The sequence below is a fragment of the Fundulus heteroclitus genome, chromosome 5, assembly GCF_011125445.2.
Source record: "Fundulus heteroclitus isolate FHET01 chromosome 5, MU-UCD_Fhet_4.1, whole genome shotgun sequence".
Classification (NCBI taxonomy): Eukaryota; Metazoa; Chordata; class Actinopteri; order Cyprinodontiformes; family Fundulidae; genus Fundulus; species Fundulus heteroclitus.
In genome coordinates, this window is record NC_046365.1 from 25595054 (window position 1) to 25618524 (window position 23471).

The window sequence follows — 23471 nt, forward strand, 5'->3', positions numbered from 1 at the left end:
TGATCTCCAATGGAGGATTTTACACGGTGCCATCGCCACAAACTCTTTTTTATCCATTATTAATCGGGCTGTTTTAAATGAGTGTCCTTTCTGCAGTCTGTCTGAGAACGTTTTTCATGTTTTTATGGACTGTAACAGACTAAAGACCATTTTTAGCCTTTTAACAAATGTTTTTAGTCTTTTTGGCACTGTTTTTACTACTTCTTTATTTATTGGAGGAGTGTGCCAAAATAAAAGTACCAGGGCAAAGGCCAGACTTTTAAACATTTTAATCAGTGAGGCGAAAATGGCTATTTATTTGTCCCATAGAGACAGACTGCAGGGAGGACCTCACCTTGATGCTGTGGCTCTGTGGAAGTGCAACGTTAAAGCCAGAATTAGGCTGGAGTTTCACTTCCACAGAGCCATGCAGAACATGGAGGATTTTATGCAGTTGCGGGGTTTTAAAAAGATTTTATGTGAAGTGTCTGAAAGAAAAGAACTTCAATTTAACAAGCTTCTTATTTAAGAATTTTATGTAAATGACTCTTGGTTTTAACTCAATTGTTTAATTGTTTGGCCTTTTGAAATTAAAGTTTTGTTAAAAAAAGTCTCCTCTATCATGGCGGATCGCAAGCAACTTTAAGGTGCATACCGCCACCTACTGTTCATGAGTGTGTAGCAACACTGTTTTACATCTCTTAAATTCTATTTGTTAATTTTGTATTCTGAAGATAATAAATAATAAATAAATTATGCTTTCCTTAATCTATAAATATCCTTTATATTTCCTTTATTTCCCAATAATCCTTTAAGACTCCATTCTTGGCCTGTCCTTTTATTCCCAACAAGTTTGTAAAATTGTTGAAGTTACATTTTCATCCATACTACTTTTAATTTTCATCCAATATACTAAACCTAATTTCATTCTTCTGAATTCCAGTGGAGTTTCTCCAGTCTCTACTAAAATAGCGTTGATAGGTGTTGTTTTCACTGCTCCTGTGCATATACGTAAAGCCCTACTTTGTAATCTATCTATTCTTTGTATTGTTGTTTTAGCTGCTGCTCCATAAATAAAACATAATGTATTATTGATCTCATGATAGCCCTATATATGTTTAATAATGATTGACTATCTGCACCACAATTATTTCCAGCCACAGCCTTCAGTAAATTTATAACTTTTAACTAAATAACACATTTTACGAAGTGATCAGTCCACAAGTGAAAAACCAGGAGACTTGTTGATGAAAATTCTGGCCATGATGCTTTTGTCATGGCAATCAACCTTCAAGATTTCTGACAAAGCCATCACATCACTTCTTTTGTGCATCAAACATTTCATGTGGATACTTGGAAATGTTGTCTGTGTGTGCTAATTCCCTCACTGCCTTTGCAAGCAATATTCCAAAGACTTTATTCTCCTTGAGGAAATGGACTGGTGTCCTCCGTGACAACTTCTTACAGTATGTGGTTTGTCCAAAATGTATGACAGTATACATGCTTACTGAAACCTACGAGCTCAGACGCGATGGCACAAAGGTTTGTAAGACTTGTGGTCACATACCATTCTACAATCACCCACAGCTAAAGTCTGCATTAAGGAAGAAATGTGGCTCAGTCTTGCTAAGAAAGGAGAAACCTCCCCCTGCAACACTGATTTGCGTTTGTATAGCTCACAGCATTTTCATTTACATGTTAAAGGAGAAGTCCGGTCAAAATCAGAATTCAAACTGCTGAAAGTACTTTAAATATAAAAGTACTACATACTGTGCAAAAAAATATAAGTTTTTTTAATTATGAATAATTTTCATTTAATCATGTTTATGTGGAGGAATCCATCTTGGTCAAGAATAGTACTGTCACCTCCCATTTTTTGACGTCACTCGGCGGACCCGCAGTTGAGCAAGTTTCAACGCTCTGTTTGTCACGGCGCACTATTTTCCAACATGGTGACGACTGGTGTTCTGTACGAAGCAGAGAGTGATGAAGTACTTAATGACAGTGATGAGAGTTCCGTGGAGCTATCATCATCTGATAGCGATATGGATTTTTTTAGAAGAGTTTCTTGACAGAAACCGGACTTTTGACGGAATCCAGCTTACCTATTTCCAGTGCAAACTCAGTCGGGTCCTACAGTATATATGTATACACACGCGTGTGTGTGTGTGTGTGTGTGTGTGTGTGTGTGTGCGCGCTCCGCCGCAGCACGGCTTTGCCGGCGCTGCAGCGGAGCGCGCACACAGACACACACAGTGGAGGAGAGATGGCGCTGAAGTGACTTAAGTTATATATTTTCCCTCTAGTAAATAGGGCAGGTGGTCATTATTGTATAAATATTAAAATATAAAAGCGTTCCAGCACATGCTGGGGCGGAGGGATACCACATCGCATGTGGTATCCCTCCGCCCCTCTGCTCGGTGACCATCCCCGCAAATTCTAAATAAAAAATTCTAAAATAAAAAATAACTTACCGAAAATCCTCGCTCTCATGTCATGTTCAAAACATTCTTCTTTGAAATGGTCACTGCATATGACGTGTTTTCTCTCTGGCCAGAAGTTAGATGGCAAATCCGCTCTCTTCAAGTTGGCAATCCAGCACCGAGCCCGGTGGCTCATGATTTGGGAAGTTGAAATAAGCAATGTTTTTTTCTACTTTTACCAGTTGTGTTGGAACATCCGATGGCCATGCACGTGGGCATTGTTGCTGTAACAATAGCTCTTGGGAATGTCAGCGGTGAAGTCCTCTGGAAATCCGAAAAAATTATTGATGATCGCAGCTATGTAGAACGGCTCCTATTGACTTAGCATGGAAAGCGGAGAGAAATGCTGTCACCGCTTCCGCTTTTCCACGCCCCAGGATGTGATGTCAAACGCCCCTTACTGCCCAAATATGGGCAGTAATGTCAGCCCCCATACACAGTAATTCAGACGACAATTTATGTTTTTATTTTCTTATTGATTAAAGATAAGTTCATTAAATAACCACAAACGTATTAGTTTTCGTTATAGCTAATGATACCCTGATTTTTCCTTGTTGACCGGACTTCCCCTTTAAAGCCTCCCCTAGAATTAGGAGGAGGGGGGTCATGGGGGGACAACTCCCAAGGAAGGCCCACGTCAATTTCTGACAATTCATGGCAGTTTTCGGTGTTGACTGCAAATTACCGCGAACAGCCGTTAACCCGAACTTCCACGACAATCTACAGTGCCGCATAGTGACGAAAATCACACTTTTCATGCAATGATCCATCCATCCATTTATTTTTTTCACCCTCTTATCTGTGTGGGGAGCCTAGAACCTGTCTCAGCATTCAATTGGTAAGAGGTGGGGTACACCTGGTCAGGGTGATGTATTACTAATAGTTTGCAAAACATTACATTAGTTTTATAACAGTTCTTTAAGCTGTTTATGGCACATAAGGACTTTGTATATAGTGGTGCCAGAAAGTTGGCCTATATTTTTTCTGTGTTTGCATAGCCTTGCATTGCTTCAAATACAGCAAATAGTCTTTCGTTGCATGACAAAAAGCTTTTTTGACTGCTGGATTTAATAAAGAAAATAAATAGAACATTTATTAAGTATTAAATCCAAACAAGAGATCTCGGTCCTCTATTAAAAAAGTAAGCTTAAAATATTAACAGACTTCTAGTTTAATCACAGGATACTTAGAAGTATGAGGGATTGCTGCAAATTCAACTATTTAATGTAGACAACTGTCCACTATGGCTAAGCACTCTTTCAAGAGGAAGTGAATGCTGCAAGTCAATAACTCAATGCAATCAGTTGGTTTTCATTACATAGAAAAACCTTTTGACCAATTTGTCTGCATGATTTGATTGAATTGACTCTGACGCTATGCCTCAAGACTACATGTGTTGGAAATTGGTGCTATATACAGTACAGACCAAAAGGTGGCTACTTTGAAGAACCTAAGACATATTTTCAGTTGTTTCACACTTTTTTGCTAAGCATATAATTCCACATGTGTTAATTCATAGTTTTGATGCCTTCAGTGTGAATCTACAATTTTCATAGTCATGAAAATAAAGAAAGCTCTTTGAATGAGAAGGTGTGTCCAAACTTTTGGTCTGTACTGTAAATGAATTGATTTGATTTGATGTAGGGCACCAAATCCCCTGACCCAGCATCTCCGAAACCTTGCACCTTTGTATGTATGCCTCTTTATAATATGAAACATTGTTATGAATGCAGATAATCATTTCTAAAAGTGCATCAAAATTGGTGTCTTGGCTGGCATGTGTCATCTGTCTGTATGATTTGACAGAATTGACTGCACTCTGGGTTCCTGAGCAAGACCCTTAACCCCCGACTGCTCCCCAGGCGCCCTACTGTGGCAGCCCACTGCTCCCCAACGGGGATGGGTTAAATGCAGAGAAGGGGGGGTTCGTGGCCGAGTGGTTAGAGCAGCGCGCTTGCACTCAGAGAAGGATGCAAGTACCTGGTTCAAACCCCAGTGCCGGCACTCCGGGTCCCTGAGCAAGACCCTTAACCCCCGATTGCTCCCCAGGCGCCGCACAGTGGCAGCCCACTGCTCCCCAAGGGGATGGGTTAAGATGCAGAAGTAAATTTCTCCATTGTGAGATCAATAAAGTTTGTTTATTATTAACTATTATTAAAGTGCCTTGAAATGATGTGTTGTAAATTGGTACTGTACTTATACACTAAATACACTAAATTGAAGGTGGTTGTCCCTGTAATGAATCGTGGAGATAGAACCCAAATGTGAGCCAGACACGGAGCTGAGTGTTGAAAAAGGGGTTTAATAACAAAATCCAGGAGGCAAAAAAGGGAAACATACGGGATTCAAACAGGACCAGACATAAGCTAAACGCAAGCTGACGGGAGGGAACTACACAAGACATTCTGGCAACAGACAAATAACTAAAGTGGGCTTAAATAGGTGACGGAACAGGGGAGCAGGGCGGGACTAATTAACAACAACAGGTGGAAGTGATAAAAGGAGCACACTGACTGATGGACAAAAACCCTAAGGTAGAAAATAAGACCAAACAGACACCAACAAAACGAGGATCCAAACAAGACAGAACTCAAAACAACCAGACAATCAAAAACAGGAGAGAGAAGGAAAACTAAAAATAATAACATAAACCAAAACTAAAACCGGAATATTACAGTCCCATGATGGACTGGTGACCTGTTGAGGGTGGACCCCACCTCTCGCCCAGTGACCACTGGAGAAAGGCGCCAGCCCCCTCTCCCCCCTACAAGGATAAGCAGGTGTAGACAATGGATGGATGGATGAACTGAATATTACAATGAGAATGAGTGGATGTAGTAGTCACAATTTGTAACAGATTAAAATAAATTTGCTGAAGGAAACCAGATTTCGGTACTCACAAACCATAAAAAACACAGCAGTTCTTTTGTACACAGCAACATGCTCATTAACACAAATCAAATTGTTGCACATAGGGTATGACGTATAGCATGGAAGTTTGGTACTTGGACTAAAATTTCATATGGTGCTTTTATTGTCAGACTGACCACTCAAAGTGTTTCACACTTCATCAGCAAATAACCCTTACACATTGAGCAAAAGTAAATACTACAAAATTGTTGCTTCACAGTTAATGTACTTTGATCTCTACAATGCCAGTAAACTGCAAGTTATCTTGTTGAATTTGCTCAGAAGTGAATCCCACCAGAAAACAAATAGATGCAAGGACAGTGATGAAATTGCTGACCTAAAACTGGATGGTAAATATGTGACAGACTACAAGAACAAATAAGTTACTTGGTCACACAGAAGGACAATTTCGATGCTACGACTTTAACAGTGTGTCAAGGTACTAGTTATCTTGAAAAGTTCCTGTAAGGTCAGTTAATGTTCTATTTTAATTTTATTTTAACCAATCAAATCAGTTCCACTAGATTTCATCATCAGGAATGTACACATGTTTTTTGTTTGTTCTAACAACATATCCAAATCCTTGAAAACTGGGTGAGACAGAAGAAAGAGGAGGAACTACTAAAACCATTTAAAAAGGAGCCACATAGTGAGTGGAAACACTCAGAGCAGCGATAGGATTCAATATGAGGATGTTTTGGGTCCCGCTGTGGCTGATGGCCTGCCTTGCATTTTCTTCCCTTTTTTCTCCAACTGCTGGATCTCCAATGTAAGTAGGCCTGCCATACTGTACACAAGGAGTTTAGTTTGAATATGTTTATCATGTTAGTCATACCACATTTTATAGTCATAGATCATCTGTTTGCTTTTTTGAAAGAGGTGAAACATTTGTTTTTTGCAATATAAGCATTTCTACATTTATTACATTTAGTTTTACTCATTTGGTTTCTATTGGTGTTACTGTCAATTGTTTATGTTGGTACTTTTATGATAAAATGGCTTTTAGGGCATGAATATTTTAAATCATACCAAAACTGTTTCATATTTATTAAAGACTTTCTTTACCAAAACATAAATGTTGGATTGCCTATTTATTGACCAACCTGTACAGATCACTAAGACATAAAGTTAACCGGTCACGTAAATCCATAGACATTATTCTTATGGACTTCTAGCTGTTCCCTCCGTCATAAGAAGATAACTTCAATTCACTCGATTTCAACATCTTTCAGTGTATATAGGTTAAAACAACAGGCAATGGGTGAAGATGGTATTGGCTTCAAACACATTTTTTGTGTCATTTATTTCGACACAGAAGCCATCAACCTTTGTTTGATCAAGTGCAAGTAAATTAGAGCACATTTTGTTTACTTGGAGGTAAAAATTTCATCAGACTGACAGAGCCGAGAACAATGATGAAATGTTTTGTTTATCTAATCAATACTGGGTCTTGGTCTAAGGTCAGGCATAAAGTACTGATTCTGTTTTCGGTAAATACTCCATATATCTCCTTCTGCGCGATATGATGATTTTCCTTTTGACTCCAGCACTTTTTGTAAAAGCCTCTAAAAGCAAAATCCTCTTTGAGCATTTTTGTGCTGCCACTTTTTGTCACAACGTATCACTGGCAAGTAACTCTTTGCATGTTCAGTATTTCAAAGTTCAAAGATCCGTATTCTTCTTCCCTGAGTTTAGATGATTAAAGACGTCTGTGAAAGACTACACATCAGGCATGAAGAAAAACTAGTCAAATCGGAGGTGGAAAAAACGTCCAACTCTCATATCAATAATCTAACTGTAGTCAATATCACATAGCTTCAGGGTTTCTTAATGAGTGTTTCCCAACAAAACGTTGACATTACTTTAATAATTGTAATGGTCTGGTTCATTTTTTTATGTTTTCCTGGACTGTGAAAACCAAAGTCTAAGAGTGAGCTTTCAAACTCCTGGGATAGACCTCTAAACTATGTGCACTCTTTTCTCAGGAATTTGATGACTGCCCCCAACGTGCTGAGAGTTGGAACAGAAGAAAGGATTTTTATAGAGGTTCAGAACTGCGTGGAACAAAATGTGGATGTTAGAATATCCGTGAAGAACCATCCAACGAAAACCACAGAGTATGCATGGACATCTGTGACACTTACAAGGCAAAATGATTTCCAGGCATTTGGAAAAATTGTGGTAAATTAGCATTTTTTTCTTGGGAGTATCTGGTTTCCGTGCAGCAAACTATTTTTCGTTTATGATGGTCTCATAACTAGGTTTAAAATTTATCTTCGGCTAAAACATGTTTACCTTCACTGCTTGCTAAACGAATGCTAGCCCCCACTCCCCCCATCCTGATTCCAGACCTCTGGTTTGACATGGATCCCAGACAAAATTTTGTCCTTCTCTTTTGTCTTTTATCTTCTTTTATCATCTCTATCACTTCAAATTGTGATGTGAGCATCAGGAGTAGAGATGACAGAAAGAGAACCTTAGGTAGCTGAGGTGCTTTAGAGTCATTGATGACACATTCTTTCTCTTCCTGTGGTAATGCGAGGTCTCCTGGTCCATACAGATGCACAGCTAGAGCACCACTGTGGCCCTGTTCTGCACTTTTTTGTTTCCATCACTAGTTTCACCGCAAATGATTCGGATTTTCATGTTATAAAACAACACAAAGTGGTACGGAATTGCAAAGTGAATCGAGAATAGTATAGAGGGTTTTGTGCTTTTCTGAGGTGATAATAGAACCTGGAGAAAAAAGTGTTGAGTAAATGTCGAGTTTCTGTACCAAGTCTTAAAAAATGTTTTTACTTTAGACATCAACATCCATTCCTACTAGAAATCAGCTATTTTGTAAAGATTACATATAATTTACCTTCTACTTCCTATTAGAAGGAAAATGTTGGTGTATCCCACGATGCACCAACATCGGTTGGTTGTTGTCTACTTTATATTGCCGTAACTTATGAAATCCAAACAAAATTAGCTGACAATTTAAGCAGTATTGTATGAAAATTTGAAAAACTTTTCAAGGCTATGCATGTTGTTTGAGTTGACTCACGGGTGGTCATTTACTATAACTTATTTTTTATCAACATCAACAAGACAAGGAATTTTGTAGAACATGTTGAAATATAACTTTTTTATTTTACAAATCTGTTTAACATGGGTTGTAGAGATTATTTTAATAAAAGACATGTAGAATTAGATTAAGCTCAGTCTAAAAAATAATTTAGGCCACAGCTTGTCAAATCATATGATCACTGAAAAAAAAATGTAGTGACTCAGAAGACAAACCTGTCTTAATGTTTTTGCTTCTCTTGCTTCTCTGAAAAGGTAAGTATTTATAAATTGAAATGTTTTACCCAATATTTAAAGCAATTGTTTTTATTCCCAGATTCCCGCTGACCGCTTCGTCAACGATCGCAATGTAAAGCAGTATGTTACTCTACAGGCCGACTTTCCTGGTCAACTGCCGCTCGAAAAAGTAGTATTAGTTTCCTTTCAATCTGGTTACATTTTCATTCAGACTGACAAGCCCATCTACACCCCCGGCAGCACAGGTGAGTCTTTTAGCAGAACAAACAATCTGCAGAATTTTTTATTTATTTATTTATTTTTTTTGTAGAATTTTAGTCTTAACAATGAGTGAGCTCAACAAAATTGTATCTATAGGGATCATTCATACAAAGAGTAGTCAAGATTGCTACACTGGACAAACATAAAGTATCAAATAAAAACATTAACATTATGAGGAAATCTTGTCAAAACAAAGCAACGGTAAAATGGCAACATTTAAATACACATTTTTTTCTAATAAAAAGCCCAGACATGATAGAAATGATAAACTCGTGCATCTTCATGGTAACAGTTTGACAGTTAAGGTTTTTAGATTCTAGATGCAGCGTCTGACCCTGGAAAGCCTATGCAGCGTTTATCTAGGTCCTGTTTTGAATAAAAAAAATTCTAACCTTCCCTTGTTGTGACCAAAAACAATGACTTGTGTCTTCTTCCTCTGCATTGAGCAATAGGAATTTTTGAACGATCCTGCATGACGTGGAAAAGCTGACATGAAAAATATCGTTGTATCAGGATAGTTGTTTCAGGAGATATTGAGATATAACCCATAATCTGAGCTTGTGAGGTAATATAACGTATTAATACAAGCAGCCTTCAACAAGAGTTGAACCAAAATACTGTGGCAATCATAAAATAAGATAAACAAGAGCAACAAAATAGTATTATATAAAACACACCCAAGTAGATTAGGTGTACAAAAGATTAAATATTGTAACACTCCAATTTAGTGGATATTAAAATAAATAAATAATTTTATTTTTTGCTTTCTCATTGTTTATTTAGATTTATAATCTTATATAACATATATTATGTTTAAAGGAGCAATAAGCAAAATTTCAACATTTCAGATAGAATACTGAAATAGTAATATTTCAGAGGGACTATGGTATGACTTCACGTTGCAGCTCTCTCTGTTGTTTACATGCCCGGATCGTGCATGTACGTGCATGTGAACAGCTGCCGCTCAGGTGCCACTGCGCTGTTCAGAGCAGCGCAGTGTTGAAGCAAAGCGGCGGAGAGCACCCCAGCAGATCAAGATGTTCTCTCGCTAAAAGCATTATCAAGTAAAAACATTATCAAGTTATGACTTACTTCTTCACTTGAAATGTCCCTCCGAAAGGTGAGGCTGTTTTGATGTGTTTTTGTCCTTTACAATTAGGGGCATAGAAGGCGACGTGTGAGAAGGGAAGGAGGGGTTGGTTGCCAGGTTGGAGCGAGGCTCTGGCTAGGAGTGAGAGGCACAGCTTGGTCTACAAACTTGTTTTGGTCTACAGACAGTGCTCAATCACCACCTAGTGGTGAAATATCACTTACTGTTCATTTAAAATGTAAACTTAATTATTTAAAAAATGTGGAGATGGATGGACGGACGGATGGATGGAGCTTTCTGAACTGAATGCCACTTATTTCAACGTGCCTTCAATTTGATGGCAATGAATGTTAAACTAAAAATATCTCTAAACTAAAATAAGAATGAAAAGTAGACCGTAAAAATCAAAATGGGTTTAAAATGAAAAGCTAGTTCCCTTTAAAAAAATTATAATATCAGATATACCTGCTTTTATTTTTTGCTTTAGAATATAAAAAAAACATCCCTAGAAACAAGATTCAAAGCAATGAAGGCAAAAAATGTGGTTAATATGTAATTTAATTTAAAGTGGCTTGAGATGACGGTCTGTGAATTGGCATAATATAAATAAAATTTAATTGAATTAATAATAGGAACTTATTTAGGAATATGCTTCATGGACACCTTTAACACTTTTAACATGAATAACAACATAGAAGTAGTACTTATAATGACTGGCAAAAAGAATAATTCCAGTTATCTTTCTGTTCATAAATGATTAGTAAAATATGTAACAAGTTCTTTAGTTTCTTCATGAAACATTTTCCTGTTTTTGTTTCTGTAATGTTGAATTTTATCTTAATACTTCAGCACCAGATGAAATTGCATAATTTACACGTCTCTTCCTGTGTCTCTGACAGTTCGCTACAGGGTTTTTACGATGTGGCCTGACATGGAGTCTCCATCGGATTCTTCAATTAATCTTGATATTATGGTATTGTACAATATGTTTCATAAATACATTGCTCTCAAAACGTATTAGTACATTTAGTAAAGGGATGTGTAAACACTACCAGTCAAGCGGTTGGACTCAGCTTTTCATTCAATAGTTTGTCTTTAAATATATTACTACTTTGGGAACCGTATTATATTAGATGTTGAAAATCTTGCGGTACTTTAAAGAGTTCATGATGGCCTTGATTCCAACGGGCTATAGTATCAAAGCAGGACCTCAATAGTACACAGCACCCATTATATTTCACAGTTATCTTTCTTCTGACTTTCCAATTTCCAAAGTGAACAAAATAAATAACAATGCTAATCTAGATTATAGCTTCCCAGATGTTTTGTTAATATGAAACTGCAAAAAAAAAAAAAAAAAAAAAAACTTCAGTAACATATACTTTAGGATTTAATTTAGCATTGCCAGTAAGAGTGGTACCAGTCTATTAATAGTTCATTCGATACATAATTAAGTTGTCAATTTGTAATGTATTGTTTTATTAAGTTGCATATTTATTCTATAAAATCAGGATTTTTCTATTTTTTATGCTTAATAATACTACAATAACAGATAAATATACGCAGTTGTTACACATCAGACCAGAATACATGTTAATGTAGACTTTCTTACCAGCATTTTCAGGCTACAGTCTGTTAAAAGAAAATCACTTGTAACATGAAACACATTTGTGCTGTAAGGGAAGAAAAGAAATCTGAATCGGTGAGTATCAGCTCTCATAGATTGCAGAAACTCTTGATCCATTTAAATAAACCATTCTACTGAAAGGAACAGACATGTGGGCTGCACTGTTGCTTTGCAGCAAGAAGGTCCAAGTTTAGATCTCAACTTGGGGGACCTTCTGCATAGAGTTTGAATGTTCTCCCTGTGCATGCCTGTGTTCTCTCTGGGTGCTCTGACTTCTTCCTGCAGTCTTGTTAGGTTGGTTACTCTAATTTACCCATAGGTGTGTGATGCGTGATTGTATGTCATGTGCATGGATAAGAAGGTGTTGATAATGAATGGAACATACTTGTTTTTTATTTTTAGACCCCTGGTGGAATTGTGGTAGAGTCTAAACTAATCTCCCTGGGGTCAGAAATCTACTCGGAAACTTACACTCTGGGTAACATTGTGAGGTAGGTTCAGACATCTTTGAAAAATGTATGATTGAATTATTTATCTCCATCAGAAAGTAATCTCAAACTTGTTGTGCATGTGCGCAGCTTTGGAAATTGGAAGATGATGGCCAAATTTCACAGCAACGCAGCAGAGAGTTTCACTGCGGAGTTTGAAGTTAAAGAATATGGTAAGTCTTTTCTAAACTCTTCATTTTAATTAAGACAATTTTACCTGTATGCACACATCCAACAATGTTTTGTTTCTCAGTACTTCCTAGCTTTGAGGTTCAATTGTCAACCCCACCTGAGAGTCCCTTCTTCTATGTTGACAGCAAAGAGCTCCAGATCACCATCAAAGCTAGGTAGGTTGATGCAGAACTTTGATTGTCCTGTTTTGTTTTCTTTTAGTGACGTGTTGACCGTTCCTGTATGTTTTAAGGTATATGTTTGGTAAAGAGGTGGATGGAACAGCTTATGTGGTGTTTGGAGTTATACTTGGAAATGAAAAAAAGAGCTTCACAAGTTCTCTTCAAAGAGTCCCGGTGAGTAGATTTTGTTTGCACATTATGCAAATTTGTTTGCTGAAAGTTGTTGGGGATTTTTATTTTATCCTTCACCTACAAGCCCAAACATCTGCTGTCTCCACAAAGATTTACCCCCATTAATGGAAGCATTTAAATTTAACTAAGATATTAAAGTGAGCATTTGAGAATAAAACTGATCAGTAACATTTTCTTTAGACATTAATGAAAATAGCTATTGACATTAACATCTGGGTAAGGTTGAGGCCTTCATCAGAAAGAAAAAAGTTTTCAGATTCAGATAAATATTGTTTTTCAGAAACTTTAACGTTTACATTTTTAGGGAAGCAAATTTAATCAGTTTTAGGTTGTCTTGATGAACGGTCAGATAAAAAGCAGGCTATTAGAAAGTTAATGATACCTGACTTAATTGCAATTGGCTCAGGGAAAAGTGTTTGTCAGCCATGTTTACATTCAAGTAAACGTGTTGTCATCGCTGGTTTGCATCAAGAATGCTTCACTAGCATGGACAATGCTGGAGGGCAGCAAAGTCAAGTGTTTTTGAATTATTAATTGTTTAGTATTTAAATTCACTATATCATATAAATAGTTTCTTAACACTAGTATTTTTCTTTACTTTGGAACTGTTTATTTTTAATAACGTAAATGACTCAATTATCACCAACTAAAACTAAGAGCATTTTCCAAACATGACCATTGCCATTTCAAAGGTGATGATTTTCAAAATATCTTTTTCAAATATTGAAATTTTATTACCACAGCTCTTGACAATAACATTCAAGTTTTACTCTTCCTCTCAGGTGTTTGCTTGGTAAATGCTTATCAACCTAATTAGTCTTAAAGCAAGGACGCAGCATCTTCTTTCTGACAGGAAGTGTCTTCCAACATGATTTTTCTGGCAATGAAAAAAGTACTAGCAGCATTAGATACTGATTGCTAGAACATACCTACAACATCCTCTGCAGCAGAGGATTTATCCAGGTTATTTAGCTGTTGCTAATTTTGGCCTAACTATTGCATAATATTTTACAGATCCAGAGAGGTAATGGAGAGGTAAAACTACTAAGGGAACACATCACAGACGTCTACCAAAACATCAATCAACTGCTCGGGAACTCTATATATGTATCTGTCAGTGTGCTGACTCAAAGTGGTAAGAGACACCACCTTTAACTCTGAAGGTGAGGTAGATAAACAAACTGACCTGAGGGAAAAAAAACACTCAATTCTAAGTCCCTCCGATGGTAATCTGATGGGACTTTTCCATCGCCCTTGTCTCACATCACTCTACTTGTCCCGCCTGCGCTCCGCTCCACTGTAGTGCTTTTGGTTTTCAACAGACCTGGTAAGGAGTGTTGGTGAACACCTCCTGGCGGCGGCTTTAAGACTCACCTTCTGTTTTGCGTCCCGTTGCTATTAAGCATTACTCTGCGGCAATACCCTCTAAAAAATGTGAGAAACGGTAAAATAAAATCATAAAGAAATCATTATAATAAAAACATAAATAAAACAAAAAATACAAATAATGTAAATGCAAGAATATCTTGAATTGTTTTAAATAATAAAATAATCCACAGGATGAGTATCTAGACCATACATTTAAAAATTTAGGGCTCCACACCGCAGTGGCTGCCGAGAGAGAAGACTTGGTGTCGGTGTGAAGCCCGGCCAGAAGCCTTCGCTCTCAAAATCCCAGCAGTCCCCACGCTGCCGGCGCCGGCACCTGGTCACTTGAACAATATGGCGGCGCAGAAGACTGTTGCGGCTAAAGGAAGCCGGCTTTTTTTTTTTTTTGTTGTTTTTTGTGTTTTGTATGTTTTATCGCCACTGCAGGCTCTAATCAAATACAGCAGAGAAGAGCTACTGGGACGTTTTTCCACCCGAGATACAATGGACAATAGGACATCCGCTCTGTCCGCCTCTTAGGCCTAATTTCTGGAGGAGACACAGGAGGAAAAGACGCGGATCACAATCATGCCTCCACACAAGGCTAACGGCTAATCCACACAGGCTAGCTCTGCCTAGTTTCCTCCTAGCGAATATTAGATACAAATGTTAAATACGTGTAACACGTGTTGCACAGCAATAAAAATGATCAGAAGCTTCTGCTTGCCTGAGCCGGAATACCTAACAGTTTAATGCAGCCCTTTTAAACTGGCTAGAGAGCTCAGCTCTGTGATTATTATTGCTACATACATCCAGCCTAAAGCTAATGCTAAACTAGCCCTGGAGGAACTACATTGTTTCATCACCTGCCTCAATGATTATCGCTCTGACCCCTGTCATCATGAAGTGCTTCGTGAGGATCCTCCTAAGGTACATCAAGGAAGCCATCCCTGCTGGCCTGGACAGCCTGCAGTTTGCCTACAGGGAGAATCACTCCACGGAGGTGCTGTCTGACCGGCACTGCACTCAGCTCTGACTCATCTGCAGCATCTCAACACCTATGTTAGGATGCTCTTCATGGACTTCAGCTCAGCATTCAACACCGTGCTCCCAGACATGCTGGCTCTGATCCACACCTCTCTGCTACTGGATCAATGACTTTCTCACCAAAAGGCCCCAGGTGGTGAGGATAGGGAAACGCACATCTACCCAACTGATCCCCAACACAGGAACGCAACAGGGTTGTCCTCAGATCTGCTCTATTTACCCTTTTCACTCAAGACTGTTCTGCTGTCCACCCCACAAAGACGGTGGTGAAGTTTGAGGATGACACCACTGTGGTGGGTCTCATCTCTAACAATGATGAGTCTCACTGCAAGGATTAAGTCAGCAATCTGACACAGTGGTGCTCCAGGAACAATCGGTCATAGTGGACTACAGGAGGTCCAGGAGGACTGACACACGCTCCTCTCTGCAGACAGGGGAAAGTGGTGGAGCGTGTTGACAGCATTAGATGGCTAGTGAAAAATGTAGAGTTGGTTACTACTGTTTTAATTTCAACAGTGTCAGCAACATTAGAACATTTTTATTTTTCATCTGGTCGCATATTAATTCCACACACCAATAACAAATACAAATAGGTATTCTACTAAGAAAGCCAAAACTTTTTTTTAATATTTTGCAGGTGTTAGGTTTAACACAATGATTTGACTGAGAGGACGTTAACTGTACAAAAATGAAAATATTCCGCAAAAGTTCAGCTGTCTGATAATTGTGCACACAGTGTAGAGGAATTAGGCTTTATTACTGTGTTACGTCCACCAGGCTCGTTTGGTGGGATAACATTACAAGGAGACCACACAAGGATTTTCTGCTTAAATTAAAACTAAATTTTATTAAATTATACTAAAGAAATAAAATCCCAAAGAGAGATTACCTAAAATAAGAAACCATGACTAACCAGAAATAAGCAAATGCAAAACAAACCTAACAAAACCCAACCATAAGACAAGCTACAAACCAAACCAAACCAAACCAAATGGGGCTCTGAGAAGGGAGAGCAGGAAGAGAGCCTCCCCTCTGCTGCAAGCATAGCAGCTTTAAAGCAGCAGAACACCAATCAGGGAAATGCAAACCACCTGCAGAAGGCCTGTCTCTCGAACCCCTAAAAGGAAAATAAGGCCAGGACTGACTGGAGCCGTAACACCTCCCCCCTTAAAACAGAGGATCCTACCTAGGACCTCTGTAACCATTTTCCTTTTTATGTTTGGTCTATCATAATCCGAAATCTAAGAAGGAGCAGCAAAATAAGTCAGAAGGAGCTGAACTATTGAAACAAAACTGAATACAAATTGTTTAAAAACCAAATAACCTGATGTAATTAAAAATGCCCATTAAGAAAAAACACAAATGACTTAGATGATGGCAACATGTGACCCCAAAAAGGGAGCACAACAGTCAAATGGATTATTACACGAAGTTACCACACAATACCACAAGTGGCAACTAATAATCCAAACCAACTAAGAACTGTTGACACCACAACACAAATGGTCACACACACCAAGTGGTTTAAAACCCACAAGTTACCACGTCAACAAGTCACACAAGTGACCAACAAAATGTGGAGAGTCACACCAACAAAAAGGATCAACATCAGCATGGTCCACCGCCACACTCAAAAGTTACTGCTTCAGAAAGCCAGCAACACAAGATGTGATCCAACCACAAGTAGGCTAACCTCTCCACATCACCAAAGGTCACAATACAAACACAAGACAGACACTGAAGACGGACATCTCGGACAACAGGTTTATCACAACATGTCTTGCAGCTTCAAAATCAGTTTTAAAGTGTTCAGCTACTATACGGATCTTCTCCTTTGTAAGTTTCTCAGTAGCTTTACAGTTGGGGAAGACAAAAAAAACAGAACCCACAAAACCCATTTTTGAATAAAATAATCCAACTTACAAAACTAGTCAGAAAAACCAAACATTGTAACCAAACACTGTCAGGAAGTGCATGAGTGGTACAAACAAATGGCAAGTCTCCATTTCCTGCAGCTAACTGAGTGACCAGAACCCTGCCTAACCTTAGCCTAGTCTTCAGGCCTTCCTCCAAGAGCCAAGGCACTTGAAGCACCAAGATACCGTTGGCAGCAAATCCTTCCAGGTCAAAAACCTCTCAGGCAGCAACCACGGTGGTGCCCTCAGCCCAGAGTCCAGCCCAAAAATAACAAACTAAAATAATAAACAGGGTCATCTAAAATGGAGTTGCCAAAACCACCAACACAACACTTACCTAACAAAACAGAGACTTTTCTCTCCCCCCCTCCAAAAAAAGTGCCAGAATCCTCATGGACCTCCAACCACATACAAATGGAACATTAAAAATGTCCAAACTGTAGTAAGATTTCAAACACCTTAAACTAGCCCAAATATCTATCAGCAACCTGTAAACAGGACAAACACAGTTAGGGCATGTAACTGCATCCTGAACACAAAATGAGCCCAATCAAGCCTAATTGGTCCACTTAAATTTGGACGAGCCCCCACAAATGTTACGTCCACCAGGCTCGTTTGGTGGGATAACATTACAAGGAGACCACACAAGGATTTTCTGCTTAAATTAAAACTAAATTTTATTAAATTATACTAAAGAAATAAAATCCCAAAGAGAGATTACCTAAAATAAGAAACCATGACTAACCAGAAATAAGCAAATGCAAAACAAACCTAACAAAACCCAACCATAAGACAAGCTACAAACCAAACCAAACCAAACCAAACCAAACCAAACCAAACCAAACCAAACCAAACCAAACCAAACCAAACCAAACCAAACCAAATGGGGCTCTGAGAAGGGAGAGCAGGAAGAGAGCCTCCCCTCTGCTGCAAGCATAGCAGCTTTAAAGCAGCAGAACACCAATCAGGGAAATGCAAACCACCTGCAGAAGGCCTGTCTCTCGAACCCCTAAAAGGAAAATAAGGCCAGGACTGACTGGAGCCGTAACATACTGAAACGTTAAATACTGAGAAATGGCCCTAAAAAGTTCCATTTAAATGCTGCAGAGGTGGAAGAAGTTGCTCAACTTTTGTTTAAATTAATCATTTTTATGCATTTTTGACAGGTGGTGAAATGGTAGAAGCAGAATTAAGAGGAATCATGATTGTTGAATCCCCCTACACAATCCATTTTAAAAAAACACCTGAATATTTCAAACCTGGGTTGTCTTTCGATGTAATGGTAAAGAACAGTTTTTCATACCTTATAACATCAGAATTGTTACACTATTACAGATACTGTGTGACTGAAATCGTCTTAGTGATTTACAATTGTTATATACTAATAGGTAGGGAATTTATTAGATATACAGTATGTAAATTATATAACATAATTGTATTATATCATAAAGTACCCTTTTTTATTAATGACAGGTCGAAGTTGTTAATCCGGATGGCTCTCCAGCAGACAGTGTACCTATTTTGGTTAATCCTGGTGGAATATCGGCTGTAACTAAAAGCAACGGGATGGCAAGACTTCCCATCAATACTGGTTCATCAATGCAACGCCTGGAAATAAGTGTACGTTTTCAGAAATGTCTGACTTAAAGTGTTCAATCAACCTTGTTTATTTGTATCTTTTATTATATTGTATATTACTTTCTTTGTAAATTATAGTTGTGTATTGATTTCTGCATTACACTTGAGCTTCTACAACTTTAACATTTGCATCTAGATATGTTACCTATTTTAATGTCTTGACATTAATTTAGCGTAAAAATAAATCTTTAAAATATGGCATTTGCCATTTAAGGGGCATGTCTTATAATTAAGAACCTGATAATTAGGTTAGGTAATAGGTTGCAGAGGTGGGTAGAATTGTACTCAAGTAAAGGTAGCACTATTTCAGCATATTGTTTTACTTAAGTAGAAGTGAAAAGTAGCCAACGAAAAAAGTAAAAAAAAATAATTCGTAAGAAAGCCACATATGTACTGAGTAACCAATCATAATAAGTGACTTAATATTCAAAATGATGTAACCAGACAGACAAAAATATAAATTTGTACAAAATCTGGTATTTTAAAGACTGAAAGAAAAAATTGTAAAAAAGAAAAAAAAAACATTTAAAAATACAGAAAATCTAGGTAGAGTAAACACTGTCATCCTGAGAACGATACCTGTTCCATTGGAACCCACATCAGAGCTCTGATGACTTGGACCCATGGTGATGGTCCGGAGACCTGGTAGTAAGTGGGTCCACCTAGACTCCATGCCCACAGAGCCTAGGAACGTAGACAGGCACTGAGGGCCCGCACTTGACCCTGAAATAGGATCTGAGGCATCCTCCGGACCCACAGCAAGAAAAATAGGATCTGAGGCGTTCCCCGGACCCTCAGCGACCAGAACAGGATGCTAAGCATCCTCCAGACCCCAAGTGGCCTGAGTAGAAGCTGTGGTATACTTCAGTGGTTCTGGACAGGCCATGGATGCAGCTACTGGGGGACATTCTGCTGGCAATGCTTACATGGACAACTCTACAGTGTCAGCTAACACAAATGAGCCCACTAGAGAACATGTTGGAGAGGAAATGCAGAGCACGGCTGTGGAGAACCCCGCCACTACTTCCAATGTGGCATTAAGTGTTGGAAGCGCTGCCGCATGGGACAAATAGCTTCTTTGCTGATGGCTGGATATGTGACGCCAAGAAACAGCTGTGGGCAGGACAAGTCGGATGGTGATGCAGAGGCTTTGGTCTACAGCGACAGTTAGGACTCTGCAGCCCAGGAGAGAGTTCCAGGGAGTTTCTGAATAAAATCAACCCACTAACGTATGACACTTAACTAGTGTAAAACAAATAGCAAAACAGAAACACAGGGAAACAGAAGGCCTGTTGGAGGATGAAATATAATATTTATGCAGACAGATAACAAGTTTGCCATTGAAAATGAAAACCATAGCTGTTTGTACTACTTTATGAGTGATACCAAAAGAAAGGACCTGTCATGATTTGGATTTTTCTTTGTGCTTTTGGACTGTTTGACTGAACTTTCTCAACTCCATGCTCCACCCTTCCCAGTAACTGTTCACCTCACATTCATTAGTTTCACCTGCTGTTGCTAATTAGGCCAATTCATTCCACCTGTTACTCCACCTATTTATACCTGCCTCACTCACCAGCCAGCATGGGTTTTCCCCAGTGTTAGTGCCGCTCAGCCTGCTGATCCTGTTGACTTGTTCTTGCCCAGCCCTTGCTAGTTGGCTTCACTAGTACTTGTGTGTGCCACCTGGTTCAGGTTGCTCCTGGGGATTCTGTGTCTCGCTCTGCCCTTGGTAGGGACTCTTCGGCTGCTTCTGGTCAATTCTTTCTCTGCCTACATTATCTGGCTAAGTTAGTCTCTGTCTGTATCATCTGGTCATCTACGAGTTCCTGCCACAATCACCAGGCCAATCCTGACTCTGGTCTCCAGCCATTCCTGCTAGTTTGAGTGGCTGTTTGCAGAAAACCTATGCTGAATCAGGACCATAACCTGCCCCATAGTCAGTAAGCCCCGTCATTATTCTATAGGGCAAAATTTATTGATGGGCCCTTGCTCCCAGCAATAGTAACTTTATTCTGTAAAATGTTTCCAAAAGACCTGGGTGGGAGGAGATTTATGTGTAGATGTGAAAACCAGAATTTCACTTTCTGTTCAAGTTCATCCCAAAGCTGTTCTGCAAGGTTGAGGTCAGGAAGTTTCTAAGCATCAGGGGTTTTTAAACCTGGTCGTCAGGACTCACTGTCCTACATGTTTTAGATGTGTCTCTGCTCCAGCACACCTGAAAAAAAATGAGTGCATTACCTCTACAGCAGCCATCAAGTGCTGCAGTGGCTTCTTTTTCAACTTATTTAAGTCAGGTATATGGGGGCAGGGAAACACTTGAAATATGCAGGACAATTACTTATCGAATTGGAAATTCATAAGACTATGCTATACCTTAGGCTTATCTATGTGTATTTTACTTCACCAGAGTTGTTTCTTCACAGGCAAGGACCAACCATCCCCAAGTTTTATCGCATCGGCAAGCAAAAGCCACAATGGTAGCTCTCCCTTATAAATCCCCAACTGATAGTTTACTTCACCTAAGTAAGTGTTGCTCCGAGTAAGTAAAATATAAGTAATGCCAAACATGAAAGTGCAGTGTATTAACTGTGTACAAAAATCTGTGAAACAATATTTCAGGTGTTCATTCAGCTGAAGTGAAGCTAGGTGAACAGATGAAAATCGACCTGTACTTTACCAGGCCAGAAAATCAGCCAAAAGACATCACATACATGGTGAGAGTTGTTCGCCGGTTTGAACATGTGCATGAATCATAATTGTTATAAGTAATGAAGGATTAATGAAAAACTTTTTTTCCATAGATTTTAAGTAGAGGTCAGCTGGTGAAACATTTCAGACAAAGGGGCATTCTAAAACAGATGGCATTTATGGTTGATATTACAAAAGAAATGCTGCCATCATTCCGCATTGTAGCCTTCTATCAAACAAACAAAAATGAACTGGTATCAGATTCTGTTTGGGTGGATGTGACCGACACCTGCATGGGAACGGTGAGAGACACAACAATGATGTAGATGGTGCATTATTTTGTAGTAAAAGATCAGGAAATGTATATTTTCTATTCCTGTTTCCTTTAGCTGAAACTAGAAATGACGAGGCCCACTGCAAGTTATGAACCTCGCAGGTCTTTCAATCTAAAAAATAACAGGAGATCCAGGGGCCACAGTGGGGTTGGTGGCTGTTGACAAAAGTGTCTACGTGTTGAACAACAAGAATCGCCTGACACAGAAAAAGGTACATTTTATGCTGTTCAGGGTTTCCTCTAGGATTTTTTTTAACTGTGGTGGTCGAACGGGTGTGTGTGTGTTGGGGGTGGGGAGTGGGGGGGGGGGGGGGGGGTGTCAATAAAAATTTAATTGAAATGCAACATCCATTCACATTACTTTATAAAATAATGCATGAATTTGTATACCCATTGCCTGAATCCATGCTATGTACATCTAGTTTTACCAAACCACAGTAATCAGAGGAACACACATTGAACAAGGTGAATAAATTGAATTTAATTTATTTATTTATTTGAATTAGGACAATGCACATTAATAAACATGTCAGCTTAAAGCATCAATGTAAATATGCCAGAATTAGCACAACAGCTAATTTGCATCCGCTGTCCTAAGGCAGGTAAGAAAACTGAACATTAAACAAGACACTACGGGAAAGAACAGAGTGGACACAGTCATATAAGATGCCAATAACATAAAATCACAATAGAATTTGGTTAACAGGCCCAAGGAAACAGATTAATTCACCTGTGAACACATGTCTGGTAAGTTTTCAACCAATGTTTCAAGGAGATTTTAAAACTTATGTAGGTTGCACAGCCCCTAACATGAGCTGGCAGAGTGTTTCATAACTGTGCTCCTCTGTGCACTGTGCTCCTCTGATGGACGCAACCATTTGGCCAAATTTGGTCCTACGCCGCTGAACATTACAGTCTCCTCTGGTTAAAGCTCTGGTGTTTATTCTAGTAATGTTTTTTATTTTGCTTATAAAATCTGTTAGAGGAGGAGGAGCAAGTCCATTTAAAGCTCTAAAGTCTAAAATGTTCTTTCTCAAAGTGATTCAAGGTGTATGATAATCAGGTAATTGGTGCAACGGTTACAGAGAAAAAAAGAGATTAGATTGAAAACCGTTTCATAGTTATATCCAGCTTTGTAATCCAGGGCAAAATCATCACCAGCTTTAGGTTGTACATTTGCAATGTGAAAACAGAGCAGGTCTCCTCGCTGCTCTCTTTGCTCTGACTGTATGCAGGGCTGTCAGGAAGAGTCAACTGCCTGTAAGACAGCGCTGAGGGAAATAGAGAGCCCTCACGATCGCACAGCTCTAACAGCTGTCCTGACACAGTAATGGTAGACATGATGTACGTAGACAGGAAACAGGCTTAAATTGGAGGCAACCGAACTTTCGCTCAGTTCTTTCTGAAGAGGTTTTGCCACCTATCCAGGAGTCTTTGTCAATTCTGGGGGCTCGCACTTGAGCAACCTGTAGTTGGTGCACAGCTGTTTTTAAGGACATGGAGGCCCATCCTCCTCTGCGCATTCTAAGTCAGAGGTCTTTAGAAAGAACTGAACAAAAGTCCAGTTGTCTCTGATTTAAGCCTGTTTGCTGTTGTGATGACCCGGATAACTGAGAATTTGCACAGGCATATATATATAGATGCCTCGTTAAGTGCAGGAGCGCATCCTGCATCAATGCCAAATTGGATGGGTCTCTCCAAATCAAGGCTTGCATAGCAGCCAATGGGAGTAAATGCAGAGGGAGAACCTTTACCCATATTGTCTGCAGCTTATAGTTACAATAACCG

The 23471-nt window shown here is 38.9% G+C and overlaps 1 protein-coding gene across 1 annotated transcript in view; it reads left to right on the forward strand.

Moving 5' to 3' along the window:
• The first annotated feature begins 5756 nt into the window (after positions 1 to 5756).
• The window catches only part of LOC105918827 (complement C3), a 52248-nt gene continuing 34533 nt past the window's right edge, over positions 5757 to 23471 (forward strand). Inside the window, 17 exon segments of the mRNA XM_036137297.1 lie at positions 5757 to 5841; positions 5976 to 6141; positions 7358 to 7553; positions 8758 to 8923; positions 10929 to 11002; positions 12059 to 12147; positions 12235 to 12317; positions 12398 to 12491; positions 12569 to 12671; positions 13704 to 13824; positions 18187 to 18302; positions 18494 to 18640; positions 21085 to 21184; positions 21281 to 21375; positions 21463 to 21651; positions 21739 to 21798; positions 21800 to 21895. Coding sequence (XP_035993190.1) covers positions 6059 to 6141; positions 7358 to 7553; positions 8758 to 8923; positions 10929 to 11002; positions 12059 to 12147; positions 12235 to 12317; positions 12398 to 12491; positions 12569 to 12671; positions 13704 to 13824; positions 18187 to 18302; positions 18494 to 18640; positions 21085 to 21184; positions 21281 to 21375; positions 21463 to 21651; positions 21739 to 21798; positions 21800 to 21895 — 1812 coding nt within the window. The 5' untranslated portion in view covers positions 5757 to 5841; positions 5976 to 6058.